Source organism: Nicotiana sylvestris, chromosome 10 (assembly GCF_000393655.2).
Source record: "Nicotiana sylvestris chromosome 10, ASM39365v2, whole genome shotgun sequence".
NCBI classification, from domain to species: domain Eukaryota; kingdom Viridiplantae; phylum Streptophyta; class Magnoliopsida; order Solanales; family Solanaceae; genus Nicotiana; species Nicotiana sylvestris.
The window spans coordinates 34,157,340-34,174,313 of NC_091066.1; the positions used below are offsets into that span (position 1 = coordinate 34,157,340).

Sequence of the window (16,974 nt, forward strand, 5' to 3'; positions counted from 1 at the left end):
CTGATCTGCTAGTGCGAGTTGAGGGCTCCCGGCAGACATTCGGAATTCACGAGGTAGTAGTTTGGCATCCTGTGATGACCCGGCCAGTCATCTCATGAGTTACTGCTCCATTTTCCCTATTTCTAATTCTTTATTCTTTGTTTATCCGTGTTATGTGATATCGGGTTGGTCGGATCGAATCCGGAATGATTTGGTAAAGTTTGAGACACTTAGTCTCTTTCGAGGAAGCTTAAGTTAGAAAAGTCAACCAAATGTTGACTTATGTGTTAGAGGGCTCAGATGTGAGTTTCAATGGTTCGGTTAGCTTCGAGAGGTTATTTGAGACTTAGGAGCGCGATCGGAATGAGTTTTGGAGGTTCAGAGTAGATTTAGGCTTGAATTGGCGAAGTTGATATTTGGCGATTTTCGGTTGGTAGACGAGATTTTGATCTAGGGGTCAAAATGGAATTCCAAGAGTTGCAGTAGTTCTGTTGTGTCATTTGGGATGTGTGCGCAAAATTTTAGGTCATTCGGACGTGGTTTGGTTGGGTTTTTGATCAAAAGCGTAATTTAGAAGATTTTGGAATTCTTAGGCTTGAATCTGATGCGAATTTGGTGTTTCGATGTTGTTTTGAGCGTTTTGAAGGTTGGAACAAGTTTGAATGAGGTTATGAGATATTTTGGCATGTTTGGTTGATGTCACGAGGGCCTCGGGTGAGTTTCGGGTGGTCAATCAGACCATTTCATGAAGTTTAGAATTGCAGAAATCTGCTGCTCAGTGTTGCAGACAAATACTCTTCGCGTTCGCGAGAGGGGAGCCGCGATCATGAAGCGTTAGCTGGAGAAGGCTGAGACTTTGACCTTCGTGTTCGCGATGGAGTCTTCGCGTTCGCGAAGGAGTGGGAAACGATGCATCGCGTTCGCGAGGTCTGCTCCGCGTTCGCATAGAAGGAATTGGCCAGCTGGGTTTTGAGATATTTTGTTCATCGCGTTCGCGGGCGAGGGAGCGCATTCGCGAAGGTCTGACTAGGTAAAGCATCGCGTTTGCGATGGGATGGTCGCGATCACAAAGAAGAATTTTGGTCAACGAATTTTTTGTGCTTCGCGAACGCGAGGCTTTGACCGCGTTTGCGAAGAAGGAAATTTAGGCCTGGACAGAATGTTTAAGTACTCGTCTTGTCCGCGATTTTGGGTTTATTTCCTCTATTATTGGTCGTTTTTGGAGCTTTTTGAAGGGGATTGAAGAGGGATTCAAGGGGAATCACTTGGAGGTAAGATTCTTGGACTTAAAACTCGATTCTAATGTGAATTCCACCTAGAAAATCATGGAAATTAAGCCAAAACTTAAAGAACTAGGGCTTGGAAATTTAAAACTTTGATTGAGGATTTGAAGGGCCATTGAGATCGGATTTCAGAACTTTTGATATGTATGAACTCGTGGGGAGATAAGGAATATATTGATGTAAAAATTATTGAATTCCAAGACGTGGGCCCGGAGGTTGGGTTTTGGTAATTTCGGGATTTGTGTCATATTCTGATTATTTTTGCTTGGGCTTCGTTTCCTTAGCATATTTTTACGTCCTCATTCTGATTTTGGACAAATTCGATGCGAGTGGAGGCCGATTCGAGGGGCAAAGGCGTCGCGAGCTAGAGATTTGACCGGTTCGAGGTGAGTAATGATTGTAAATGATGTTCTAAGAGTTTGAAACCCCGAATTTGCACATCGTAGTGCTATATTGAGGTGAGGCACATGCTTCATGACGAGCGTGGGGTCGTGCACTATTGGGGATTGTGACTTGGTCCATCCCGATTGATGGTTTTACCGCGTATTTGACTGGAATCTATTTGCTATCATCATTATTTGGGCTGAATGCCATATTTGGGCTTCGTGCCAACTATTTGAACCCTTCGGGGATTTTTATTGATATTTCCTCACTGTTTTAATTTTTATACTTGAACTCAGTCATGTTATTTTCCATTGTTTTCGTACTCAGCCATGTTTACTCAGTTTTAATACTTAAATAATATTTTAAATGATGTTTGGGCTGAGAAACACTGTTTTACTATTGCCAGAGTGGCTTGTGAGGATTTTGACTGAATAAGGCCGAGGGCCTATGTTGTGAGGAAACATTTGATACTGATTATGAGGTCGAGGGCGTGAGACATGTACGCCACGAGGTGATTGATTGATATGAGGCCGAGGGCCTAGTGATGATGCCACGAGGTGGCTTGATATTGCGCTTGGACCGTAAGGGGCTCCTCCAGGAGTCTGTACACCCCCAGTGAGCGCGGGTACCCATTGTGATGTGAGATTGAGCCCGAGGGGTTGATATTGTTCTATGTGATTGCTTAAAGGGCTGGTACTGTTTTGAGATATTGCCCGAGGGGCAGATTTGTTGATATTGTGCCCGAGGGGCAAACCTTTATGTGTTTACTTTTCATAATTGACTGTCAATTACCTGTTTAATTATTGAAAAAGGCTTTTCATAAAACTACGTTTTGACTTAAAGAATTTTACCTATCTTTCACTGGTTTATTTTTTAATTGTTTTACTGCTTCATTATAGAATGCTTTGTGCCTTACATGATTTCTTACTTTCAGTCTTTATTTACATTTGTTACTCACTGAGTTGGAGTACTCACTTTACTCCTTGCACCCATGTGTGCAGATTCAGGCGTTGCGGATCCCGGCGGATATCGGAGTCCATGAGGTAGCTGCTTGACGTCTGTAGTCTCGTGTTTCTTCTCCTTTATCATTTTTATCTCTTTTCAGACATTTGTACTAGCTTATAGACTTAGCAGATTTGTATTATGACTTACAGATGCTCATGACTAGTGACACCCCGGTATCGGGCTGTGTTGGGTTATTCTTCCGCGTATTTATGATATTATCGGCTACTTTGGATTATTTTATCATGTTTAGACTGTTTCTTGATGCTTAACTGTAAAAAATTGGAAAATGGAAAGTGTCAGCTGGCCATGTCTTCACGAGAGGCGCCATCACGACCGGATTCGGGTTTGGGGTCGTGACACGTCTGCAGTCCCGTGTTTCTCCCTCTTTGTCATTTCTATCTCTTTTCAGAAATTTTAGTAGTTATAGACTTATCGGACTTGTAGTAGGATTTATAGATGCTCATGACTAGTGACACCCCAGTATCGGGCTGTGTTGGGTTATTTTTCCGCGATTTATACTATTAGTTGCTTAAACCTTGGTTTGTTGGTTATGTTTTATATTTAATCATGGTTTAGACTTTAAAACTTTTGTTAAATGGTTTAATAACTGGAAATGATAAGTATCGGCTGGCCTTGTCTTCACGAAAGGCGCCATCACGACCCAGTCTGGGTTTGGGATCGTGACATCTTTCTATATTATGAATCTAATTTTACTGAAGTTTCTGATAATACATGGTGGATTGATTCTGGCGCTACAATTAACACTGCTAAAATCATGCATGGCTTTCTAACTTAGAGGAAGCTGATAGAAAGTGAACAATATGTCTATTTTGGCAATAGGACGCGTTCACGTGTGGAAGGGCGTGGGGGCTTATAAGCTCATTTTGAAGGATTGTTTTCACTTAGATTTAGAAAATACTTTTTATGTTCCAGACTATTCTAGAAATCTAATTTCTTTTTCAAGACTATCGATTAGTGGATATGATTTGAATTTTCATTATCCTTCTGTGAAACTTTTGAAAGATAATAAAGTTATTGGTTTTGGAAATTTGAATGGGAATTTATATAAACATCAGCTAGACCCCACATTTGAATGCAATGTTTTAACTTTGCATGGCAAAGAAATTGGTACTAAGCAACTAAAAGTTCCAAAAGAAGTTCTCAACTGCTTGAGATCATACATACAAACATCTGTAGACCTTTTCCTACCCCTTGCTTGAATGGTGAGAGATATTTTATCTCATTTATTGATGACTATTCAAGATATATGTATCTCTATTTTCTGTTTAACAAATCAGAAGCACTTGATGCTTTTAAAGTTTACAAAACAGAAGTAGAAAAAGAAACTGGTGCTTAGATCAAAATTGTAAGATCTGATAGGGGTAGAGAATATTATGGTAGGTACAAAGATAAGGGATAAATTAAAGGTCCATTTGCTGAGTTCCTTGAAAGTGGAGGTATAATTACCCAATATACTATGCCAGGAACACGACAACAAAATGGTGTGGCAGAAAGAAGGAATCGGACAATAATGGACATGGTAAGAAGCATGATTAGCAGATCTAGTTTACCTTTATCCTTATGGAGTGAAGCCTTAAAACTCGTTGTCTATATTTTAAATAGGGTTTCATCCAAGACTGTCCCCAAGACACCTTTTGAGTTATGAAAAGGATGAAAACCTAGTTTAAATCATTTACATATTTGGGAATGTCCAACTGAAGTGAGGATTTATAACCCACAACTAAAAAAGTTGGATGAAAGAACAATAAGCGATTATTTTATAGGCTATGCGGTTAACTCTAAGGAATTTAGGTTTTATTGTCCTTCTCATTCTCCTAAAATTGTTGAGGCTAGAAATGCTAAATTTCTTGAGGAACATGAAGAAAGAGGGAGTGGTTTGTCTCAAAAAGTGAAACTTGAAGAAATAAGGGAACCACCTGTGGTACCTTTATTTATTTGGAACTTGAATGTTGCTCAGAAAAATTCTCATGAATTATCTAAACAATAACAAGTTCAAGAGCCACCACCACTTGAGGAGCCACATGAAGATCAACCTGCTTTATCTGAACCCACTGAAGAAGTGTCTGAAATAGTGGGAGTAAGAAAATCCTCAAGAGTTCAAAAACCAGCAATTTCTAGCGACTATGTTGCATATCTCCAAGAGTCTGATTATGATATTGGACTAAAAGATGATCCATGCTCGTTTTCACAAGACATGAGTGGAGAAAACTTCACACTTTGGTATGATTCCATGAAAGAAGAATTAGAATCTATAGCTAAAAACAAAGTTTGAGATCTCGTCGAATTACCAAAGGGATCCTCTAGCATAGGTTCTAAGTGGACCTTTAAAACTTAAAGAGACTCATCTGGTAATATCGAACGATATAAAACCAAACTTGTAACCAAGGGTTTTACTCAAAGGGAAGGCATTGATTACCATAAAACCTTCTCGCCAGTATCAAAGAAGGATTCATTGCGAATAATCATTGCATTAGTAGCTCATTTTGATTTAGAGTTACATCAATGGATGCGAAAACAGCTTTCCTAAATGGAGATCTTGAAGAGGAGGTATACATGCGTCATCCTCAAGGATTTTATGATAAGGACAAAAGTCACCTTGCTTGCAAGTTGAATAAATCCATTTATAAACTAAACCAGGCTTCCCGCCAATGGTGTATTAAATTTCATAATGTTGTTTCTTCATTTGGGTTTATGGAGAACATCATTGATCGGTGTATATACCTTAAGATAAGTGGGAGCAAATATTTTTTCCTAGTCCTATATGTGGATGACATTTTACTTGCAAGTAGTGATTTGGGATTATTGCACGAGACTAAATAGTTCCTTATCTAGAATTTTGAGATGAAGGATATATGTGAAGCCTCTTATGTCATTGGCATAGAGATTCACAGAGTTAGATCCCAAAGATTACTTGGACTGTCTCAAAAGGCCTACATTGAAAGAATTATGGAAAGATTTGGGATGAAAAATTATTCACTTATAGCAGCACCCATAATTAAAGGTGACAAATTCTCTTTGAATCAATGTTCACAAAATGCATTGAAAAAGGAGCAAATGAAAGATATTCTCTATGCTTCGCTTGTTGGGAGCCTTATATATGCATAGGTCTGTACTACACCTGATATTGCTTTTGCGGTAGGAATGTTTGGCAGATATCAAGGTAACTCTAGTCTTGACCATTGGAAAACTGGTAAAAGGGTTTTGAGATATTTGCAAGGAACCAAGTATTTTAAGCTCACATACAGATACTCTGACTCATTGAAGATGATTGGATATTCAGACTCTGATTTGGATGGATGCAAAGACACTGGTAAATCTACTTCAGGATACATTTTCCTTTTTGGTGGAGGTGTTGTGTCTTGAATAAGTGTCAAGCAAACCATTGTTGAAACATCCACAATGGAAGCTGAATTGCATGCTATGAAGCTACATCATAGGCGTTAGGGTTGAAAAACTTTATTTTCGGCCTTAGGATTATCGATTCCATTTCAAGGCCATTGAGAATCTTATGTGACAATTCAGCTGCAGTGTTCTTTTTTAAGAATAATAAAAGTGGCAGCCAAAGCAGGTGCATCGACGTAAAGTACTTGATGGTTAAAGACTATGTGAAGAAGCAAGGTGTGAGTTTTGAGCATATTAGTACTACTTTGATGATTGTTGATCCTATGACTAAAGGTCTGCCGGCTAATATTTTCAAGGATCATGTAACCCATATGGGGCTTAGTAACTCAATTTAGTCTTGCTTTGCCCTTTAACAGTTTGTCTAGACATTATGCTTATTTTGATATACATGACAGTGCATACTTGGTTTTTCATGTTTTATTTTGTGATCATTGGATCAATAAAGTTGGACTCTGAATGACTTATATTAAGTTCATTCATAAAGTTGTTGACACTTTGTTAGAACATATTGTACATTGTAATACATGGAAGGAATTGTTTGTTTAAAAGCATGACCGCCATGATGTAATGATATGTTCTAGTTAAAGTGATTGTTGCATAACTTTTAATTGAGTGATAAAGTCTATGGCCATATTATATGTTTATCTCTCATAAATGATTATCTGATTTTAATATGTGGACCAAGTGGGAGAATGTTAAAAATTTACCGCCTCTTCTAGAGACTTCTAGTATGGCCCACATATAAGGTAATAAATTATTTAGCTTGTCTCCCAAAGGAAATAATATATCAGATAATATTCTTGAACAACTATGACTGAAGGTACGTTCCTTGTTTAATTTCTGTTATGACGGCTCTACATATGTAAAAAATTTCAACATAATGATCTACCAACGCTTAGCTAGTTCTATGGAGGAACATACTTTAGCTTGTTTTTTTAACCCCTCCCTAATTAGGAGGATCTATAGTGTTTCCACACTTCCCTCCAACGTGACTCGAACCCAAATCCTAACGGTCGTGGGTGGAGGTGCTTTTACCAATTGAGCAAGCCTCACTTGTCACTTTAGCTTGGTTGAATACCAAAGACATTAGCGGAAGCAGAATTTTCACCAAGAGGTTCTATCAAATAACAAAAGTAAATACTTGAAGAAATCAAAGGGATTCAACAACTAATATATAAGCATAATAAAACTTTTTTCCTTATATATCCTTCCACTACCCTGGCTCCTCCCATGACCAAAGGTACGTAGTATCGACAAGGTTCAGTTGTATCATTGAAGGATCAATAATGTTTAAACCAAAAGATTCTTCTTGAGTTTGATCAAGTGATTCAACTCTCCGTGTGTGTGTTTTTGTGAAAGAGAAGCAAAAGCAACCAATAAAAAAAGCAGACCTAAGCCAACTTGAATTCAGCAAATAAGTAGCAGTTGTTTACATTTCTTTGACCGTTAAAGGAATATTAATTCTACACAGAGGCGGATCCAGGAATCGGAGGATGCAGGTGCCACTACTTTATGCATATAGTATATCCAGGGGCGAATATACATGACACCAATCGGTGTCACATGACATCGCTTCTCCAAAAACTTTTACTAAATATATAATATATAAATAATAAAATAAAATAAAATAAAAATATTGGATATAAATACAAAAATTGACGTTGTCACTATAGTTATTTATTCATTCGTTCACTTCTTCAAATGTTGACACTATTTATGAAAATTGATGCGTACGCCTCTAAGTATTACCTATAACTAACTACATGACCGAATTGGAAGGAAAGGTCGGTCCGGTTAGTTTATGGTTAACTCGAATAGGTCTTTCATTCGCAAAGCAAATAAGTTCGATTTAGGTTCATTTTTATTCATGAAAGAGTGTCTCCAATGAATTTTTTTGCTTAAAGAATAGCTTATACTACATATTCTTTGTTTGACTAGATTAATTTACCTTTATCATTCTTGGGTTATTTTTTACATGTTAATTGTCGAGTTATATGATAATATGTTTAAAGTGAAACCTCCAATGTTCAACCTATAATAATCAACCCAAAATGACTATTAATCAAGTTATTTTTTTTCAAAAGCCAGTAGAAAAGATGATTCCAATTATATTCTAATATTTAAATTAATATTGTATCATAAAAAAAAAAGACATTATATGCTAACTAACTTACGTGACCCGTTAGCACCGGATGAATGATGCGAATGGGCTTCCCAAGAAGCCAGCCCGGGCCGGAGTCAGTATAGAATGAATGAGACGACCCTAATCTTGTGTTGGCTTTGCCAACTTATTGGATTGCGAGCGGAGAAAAGCGGACGTGGGGACTCTTTCGGCATAGCCAATTCAAAAAGGCGAGTGCAGCCTGGCTCACCCGGCTCAACAATAGAAATCTCTGCAGTTCAGCCACCGGAAAAAAATGTTCATGAATTAAGGTATAATAATAGAAAGTAGAAACAAAATAAAGACCGGTATACAAAAGTTTAAAGAAGAAGAGAGAAACTCGGCAAATAAAAGGAAGAAAAAAGAGGAAAAGAAAACGAAGGGAAAAAAAAAAGGAAAAAGAGGTGAGGCTAGGGCCCAATTGAAAATAAAGGAAAACCAGGAAAAAGGAGAGAAACAAAGAATAACCCTCTTGTAGGAATCGACCTTGCATTCACGAGGTCAATGATAGCTTACAGAACGGACGCTGAACCAATGGCACCCACATCGACTTTGATATATTTGTTATTTTACGTATATATTACATACATAGTAAATTTTTTAGCGTAGCGAACGGATAGCATGGCACCCCGACCTCATAAGGTAGATCCGCCCTTTTCTACACCACTAAAATTAAATAATTGCTTGCAAGGCATTGCATGCGAAGATATTTCAAGTGAGGTGTAAATTTATCTAGATTGTAGCATACATGAAAGCTCACTGCCCACGTTGACAAAAAAATGATTTTAACACTCTTCTTAAGAGAAGATAGATTGCCTCTATTCTCAAACAGAGAAGCCTATATATATATATGTTTATACATGTACTAATATATCCACTACCTATACACCTAAAAGATACAGACACCAAAGTGTCAACTTTTCATCTGCATCAAGAATCAATGAACTTTGTACCTTAATTGCATTAACATTATAGTATGTACTACGATAGACCCTTGTGGTCCGATCCTTTCCGGACCCCACGCATAACGGGAGGTTAGTGTATCTTTTTTATGTACTACACAATAGGCATATATAAATATAAAGGGAACCAAACTGACTTGTTGAATCGCTCTCTGAGTCCGTGCTAGCTCGGGCTTCTACCACCTCCTTGTTCTATATCTACATTTCGCGAACTAGCAGGATCATTCGCCCTTCTATCCCCGCTCAAAAGCCTCATCAAACGCCTCAGTCTTTCAGGCATTACAGATTTCGACTCTTCTTCATTAATTCGCCCTGGAATATCGATAACCAACATTCCATGTGGCCGGTTATTACTCGTAGATGCTGTTGACTCCAAACAAGGATTACTACACAAGGTGCTAACTTGAGTCTCATTTCCCCAATACAGCACATTGGTCGGAAAATTAGGCAACTCTGTTGAAGCCTCAACCTCCGATTCCACTGACTCGAGTGTTTTATCCCCAGTTGTGGAAACTGCGTTACGACAAAGAGGACAAGAGGAATGACATTGAAACCACATGTCAATACAATCAACATGAAACCCATGATTACATTTTGGTAAAAATCTTGTCTTTTCACCCTCAGTGACATCACAAAGACAAATAGTACATTCCAGTGTTCCATCTTTGAATTCTTTAGCATCAAATGCAAGTACAGGAATTGTTTTGAGTATTGACGGGTCAAGTCCCTGAACTTTGACTTTGTGGTGGCGCTCTGTGCCGCCATTGGAGTCTTCTTGCCGGCGACGACTCCTGGACCACTTCACGTAAAGGTGAAGGAAGAATATGAAGATCACAACCAGGAACAGAAATATGATTACCCCCAACATAATCTTTCCTATGAAAGCTAACGCACCTGACTCATCTAGTTTATTGCTATTACTGCTCGAAGCGTCTTCCATTCAGTAACACAAGAATCTGAACAAGGCGATCTAGCTAATTGTTAAAGGAAAGAGCAAGTATCAAAGTGGGTTTTTGAGAGAGAGATAACAATCAACTTTTGCTTGGATTATAGGATGAGAGGTGGAATTAGAGGTGGTAATATTTATGAGTTGGGTGTAAGGAGTCTAGAATGGATGGCTAAGACGACGAAGAAGAATTCAAACAAGAAATTAATTTCTCCCCCGCCTTGTTCATTTCTAAGAGACTTCTGCTTTGACCCGACTCTTTCTACTGAAAGTACGTGGATGGGAAGAAAGTTTGAGGTCATGGGAAAGATATTGCTTTGACTTTTACTTAGGCAGACCAAAGTGTCAAGTTTGACATTACGAAAATAAAATTAAAGGAAAAAAGAAAAGAGAAACGGCATCATATATTGATGACAATTGGTTTAGCTCGATCGGGTTATTGAAAGGAATGGCCCAGTAAGGAGCTATCTTGGTCGAATGTATCAAAAGTTAGTGTTATTTAGAAAATTTGTCCCGGGATCCGCACACAATTATAGCTCTTCAGAGTTTTTTCTATCTAATTGGTAGAGTTTATACTATATTTACTCTATATTTTTTGGTTTAGCTCAGAGGAGTCATTTACAGAATAATTTGGGTTGATATCCGAGTGAATAAAAACGGTAAAGTTGGTTTTGTAAAGCCCTCTTCGTGATGTCAAACTAGAGTTTGAAAATCTATTGATCATCATCCGCTAGTAACCAAAATTCAGTCATAGTAGTTGGATTTGCTTTTCTTTTTGGTTGGTGGTGGGGGTAAGAGGGTAGAAATGGCGTGGGATAGTCCCTTTTAGTATTTAGTTTTGATCCAATATTTTTAATGTTGAGCAAAAATAGTCACTACTCAATTAAAATTAATATGAAAAGACAGTTTTATCCTTTCTTCATGAGTGCTATGTAAATATTAAGGACATGGTGTTCTTAATATTTACATTGCACACATGAAGTTAAGGACGACATGTCCTTAACATTTACACTGTACATATGAAGTTAAGGACATGATGTCCTAAAGTTTAACGACGGAAGGTGCAAACACAAGACACTTTGTCCTTAATATTTACACAACATTCATGAAGTTAAGGACACCATGTCATTAATATTTACACAATACTTATAAAGTTAAAGATACTATGTCCTTAACATTTACATTGCACACATAAAGTTAAGGACACCATGTCCTTAACATTTACAATGCATATATGAAGTTAAGGACATGAGGTCCTAAAGTTTAATAACAGAAGGTGCAAATACAAGCTAAGGACATTATGTCCTTAACATTTACACTGCACACATGAAGTTAAGGACGCCATGTCCTTAACATTTACACTGCACATATGAAGTCAAGGACATGATGTCCTAAAGTTTAATAATGGAAGGTGCAAATACATGACAATTTGTCCTTAATATTTTTACACAGAATTCGTGAATTTAAGGACATTATATCCTTAATAAAGACATCTCTAATTAGTGATTAATTGTGCACTTCCCCGCAAGGGGGAAATAATTTCAGTCGATGCACTCCTCTAACAAGATTCATCTGTCGTTTCCACAGTTCCACTAAATAATTTTGTTTCTGTTTTTGTTGTTGAGATCTTGAATTTAGGCGGTTAGTATAAGAAAGTGCGATCCCCAAACAAGAAGGCCAATAATTTTGGAGATGAGAAAGCCAAACAAAATTGGAAAATTATCAGTTATGTCAATCCATAATTTAGTTAATACAGAAATTAATCAATTCATAAAATATTATTGATATTAGCCAGTTAGCTATTTATAGCCAAAAACAATGACAAACTTTTGCTTTATTTTGAGTGAGTGTTGTTGCAATAGATTAGATACATCTTAAGGAGTTTAAATATCAGTTTTAGGATGATTTGATAAAGTATTGAGGTGGTTTGAATTGAAAATTCACTGTAGAAGATGAACATGAAAAAAGATGATGTGTATCACACAGTGTATCATTTCTGTATCACATATGTATTATATTTGTATCAAATGTGTATCACATGTATATCCATATATACCTGTGTGTGAGATAATGTGTGATACATGTGCCGCAGAAGAATTTTTTAACTTGATTTAATACGAATTTATACCATATTAGTCCAAATCACCTCCAATCTTCCTCAAATATTATATATCGGCTCATCTATATGTTTTCAATAAATTTCAACCATATCCATTGAATAAGATTCGTTTTTGCTTAGATTTTTTGATATATATATATATTCATCACCCTATTCGCTTCTTCATTTATAAATTTTTCTTTCCGTCTTACATTAAGTATTGCTAATCATGCTTAAAACATGGAAGGAGATCTTTGCATGCGATTCTTGGTGAGAAAGAATTCTTAGTTATTTGGGTTTTCAAGTTTTGTATATGCTTGGCTAGGTTTGGTAAGCCAATGATTAATGGCTAGAGGTTGGTAGGTTAGGACTAATTTGGGACATTTCCGCAAAAGAATTACTCCTGCTATATATGGGTCGTCTCAAGATTTCAAGGTAGACATGGCGTGGGATAGCCACTTTTTAATATGGTATTTAGTTTTTATCTAGTATTTTTAATGTTGAGCAAAAATAGCCACTACTCTATTAAAATTAATACGAAAAAATATTTTTACCCTTTCTTCATGAGTGCTGTGTAAATATTAAGGACATGGTGTCCTTAACATTTACACTGCACACATGAAGTTAAGGACGTCATGTCCTTCACATTTACACTGCACATATGAAGTTAAGGACATGATGTCCTAAAGTTTAACAACGGAAGGTGCATATATATGACACTTTGTCCTTAATATTTATACAGCATTCATGAAGTTAAGGCCACCATGTCCTTAATATTTACACAATACTTATAAAGTTAAGGATACTATGTCCTTAACGTTTACACTGCACACATAAAGTTAAGGATGTCATGTCCTTAATATTTACACTACACATATGAAGTTAAGGACAGGAAGTGTCACGACCCCAACCCCGGTCGTGATGGCGCCCAACACACTGCTAGGCAAGCCTGACCAACTAACAACCTCGACCCTTTTCTTATACAATTTATTATTAGCTAACACAGTTAAATTGCTAGTTTATCATTATAAAAGTTTAGGACAACGAGTCAAATATGCGGAAATTCAGATGATAATACCACTACATAACCCATACAGATCTGGTGTCACAAGTCTCGAGCCTCTAGCACAAGTTTAACAGCCTAATACATAATCAGTTTAGGAAATGTGGATAAAACGAAAGGATAGAAGGGAGAGATCCGGGCTGCGGACGCCGTGCAGCTACCTCGATGCTCCCGGATATGAACTGATCGACTGAATATCCTCACTCAGCCTCTGGAACACCTGGATCTGCACGCAAGGTGCAGGGAGTAATGTGAGTACTCCGACCCAGTGAGTAATAAGCATAAATAATGACTGAGAATAAGAAATCACGGAAATCACAGAGTAATCTATAATGCGGCAGTTTAAACAAGTAATATGAAAGCAATAAACCAATGGAAACGAAATATGGAGATGCTACAACAAATAAGCAGTTAAATGACAGACATATAACGAAAATCAACACATAGAACGGTACTCTATAGTACTCGCTGTGGCGTGCAGCCCGATCTGTTTATTTATCGTCGACGGCGCTCACTAGGGGTGTGCAGACTCCGAGAGGGGCCCTTTACGGCCCAAGCGCAATATCAAGCCATCTCGTGGCATCAACTAGGCCCTCGGCCTCATATCAATATCAACATAATACTGCTGCGGCGTGCAGCCCGATCCCATAGTATCCTCACATCTGGCCCTTGACCATACTCAGTCCAAAAATCATATAAGCCTCTCGGGCATTTAGTAAAACAGTAGTTCTCAGCCCAAAACATCATTTAATATATCTTTTTAGTTTCAAAAACCGAGTAAAAGTGGTTGAGTTGTAAAACAGTGGAAAACGGTACGTATGAGTTCAAGTAGTAAGTCTAAATAGTGAGGAAATAGTGATAAAACTCCCCGGAGGGTTCAAATAGTTGGCACGAAGCCCAAATATGACAATCAATCCAATTAATGAGGATAACAAATAAGCTTTAATCAAATACGCGATAAAAGCGTCACTCAGGATGGACCAAGTCACAATCCCCAATAGTAAACGATCTCACGCTCATCATCAAACGCGTGTCTCACCTCAATATAGCACTATGATGTGAAAATCCGGGGTTTCAAACCCTCAGAACACCATTTACATTCATTACTCACCTCAAAACGGCTAAAGCTCTAGCTCACTATGCCCTTGCCTCTCAAATCGGCCTCCTTGCACGTCGAATCTGACCAAAACCAGAACGAATACGTCACAATATGCTAAGGGAACAAAGCCCAAGCGAAAACAATCAAAAAATATCAAAATTCCCGAAATTAGCAAAACCCGAGCCCCGGGCCCACTTCTCGAAACTCAGAAATGTTTACATCATTAGAGTCCTTATCTCCCCAAGAGTTCATACATATCAAAATCACAAGAATCGGAGTTCAATTAGCCCTTCAAATCCTTAATTTATGCTCTCTTAAGTTCAAGCCCTAGACCATCATTTTTTTGTCCATTAATTCCTTAAATTTTCAGTCCTAATTCATGAAATACCACCATATAAGTGTGTTTTAAGTCCAAAATCCTTACCTTATCGAAGTTCCCTTGAAATCTCTCTTCAAAATCGCCCAAAAACTCTAAGTCCGAAGTGAAAATGACTAACCCTTCAAAATTTCGCGAAGAAGAACTTAAATACCTTCTGCCCAGACATAACCGCTTCTGCGGTTAAATTACCGCTTCCACGGTACCGCTTCTGCGGTCAAAACTCTGTATCCGCAAAAATCACTTAGCCTCCCTTGAATCGCTTCTGCGGTCGAAATCCCGCATCTGTGGCTTCGCAGATGCGGCTCTTGGTCCGTTTCTGCGAAAATAGCTGACCAGGCCAACCCTCGCTTCTGCGGCCTCCTCTTCGCATGGGCGACACCGCTTCTGCGGTCCCAATTCCGCAGAAGCGGAAATACCAGAAGCAGCAGCAAATTCTGAGTTGCACAAGTCCAAAACTTCCCATTAACCATCCGAAATCACCCCGAGGCCCCTGGGACCTCAACCAAAAACACCAACACATGCTAAAACACCATCCAAACTTGTTCCAATCATTAAAACACCTCAAACAACACCAAAACTATCAAATTACATTGAATTCAAGCCTAAGTTCTTCTACAACTTACGAAACACGCATTCGATAAAAAATCCAATCAAATCACCTCCGAATGACCTGATATTTTACACACACATCCCAAATCACATGACGAAGCTACAACAACTCTCGGAATTCCATTCCGACCCTCGGATAAAAATTTCACCTATCAACCGGAATTCGCCAAAATACTAACTTTGCCAATTCAAGCCTATTTCTACACCGGACCTCCAAAACCAATTTCGATCACACTCCTAAGTCATAAATTACCTTCCGAAGTTAATCAAACCATCGAAACTCACATCCGAGCCCTCTAACGCATAAGTCAATATCCGGTTGACTTTTCCAACTTAAGCCTTCTTAAAAGAGACTAAGTGTCTCATTTCTTACCAAAATCACACCAAACGCAAACCAATCAACTCGACCACATAAAATACGGATAACGAAGCATAAAGAAGCAGAAATGGGGAAAACGGAGCGGTAACTCATGAGACGACTGGCCGGGTCGTCACATGAGGTCCTAAAATTAACAACATAAAGTGCAAATACAAGTTATGGACATTATGTCCTTAATATTTACACTGCAAGTATGAAGTTAAGGACGTCATGTCCTTAATATTTACAGTGCACATATGAAGTTAAGGACGTCATGTTCTTAACATTTACATTGCACATATGAAGTTTAGGACATGATGTCCTATAGTTTAACAACGCAAGGTGCAAATACATGACACTTTGTCCTTTATATTTACACAACACTCATGTCTAGCACAGGGGTATTTTCATGCAGACGGGTAAAAATTTATTAAGTACTGACCAAAGAGTAAATATATTTTAAACAGTGGCTAAAAAGTAAAGACATCTCTAATTAGTGGCTAAATGTGCACTTCCCCCGATTTCAGGTTACTATGCTATGATTGCTCGTGCAAACTACATAGTCGCAAAAAAAATTGGAAATAGCCTAATTTACAACTGCTATTTAAAATTTACCACAGTTTTAAAAGTAATCAAAATTTAGCTACTCTTTCGTGTAAAAATAGAAAATGAATAAAAATAACCTTTAAAAATCTAAAAAATTTCCAACATAACATGTTGGAGTTCGAAATTTTTTACATATGAGATTCCACTCTAATATGCTAAAATTTCATAATGTGCCGGGATTCCAATATAATATACTAGAAGTTTATATGCAGGAACTCCATAATCCAACATATTATGCTTAACCTTTCCGTATTTCAGCTAGGGTATTTTTGTCCGGATTTTATCTCCGCATAAAATAGTGATTATTTTTCAATAATTTTGTAAATACCGGCTATTTTTCAATCACTAGTCCGAAAACTGGCTAGCCCATGCTATTTTGACTACATAGTTTCTAGTACCATTTATGGAATACCTTTCTTTTCGTTTATTTTTCTTTCTTTCCTTCCTATTATTAGAGATTTATACTGAAATACAAATCAAATCGGTTAAGAAAACCGATACTATATTTGGTTTGATTTAAATTTTAATCTACAATATATGGTTTGGTTTGGTTTTATAAAAACACCGAGAAAAAACTGAACCAAACTGATAAATTTCATACACAATTTTTGTTTTATCA

General features: G+C 37.5%; 1 protein-coding gene across 1 annotated transcript; it reads right to left on the reverse strand.

Annotated features, from left to right (window-relative positions):
• Nucleotides 1-9,054: 9,054 nt before the first annotated feature.
• Nucleotides 9,055-10,318, reverse strand: LOC104236684 (RING-H2 finger protein ATL60-like). The gene has a single exon (XM_009790663.2). It carries the CDS (start codon nucleotides 10,135-10,137, stop codon nucleotides 9,361-9,363), a length of 777 nt encoding a protein of 258 aa, XP_009788965.1. The 5' UTR covers nucleotides 10,138-10,318; the 3' UTR covers nucleotides 9,055-9,360.
• Nucleotides 10,319-16,974: the final 6,656 nt, after the last annotated feature.

Excerpts from the sequence above, each read along its gene's own strand:
- LOC104236684 (XM_009790663.2), bottom strand. The coding sequence starts at position 10,137 with ATGGAAGACGCTTCGAGCAGTAATAGCAATAAACTAGATGAGTCAGGT.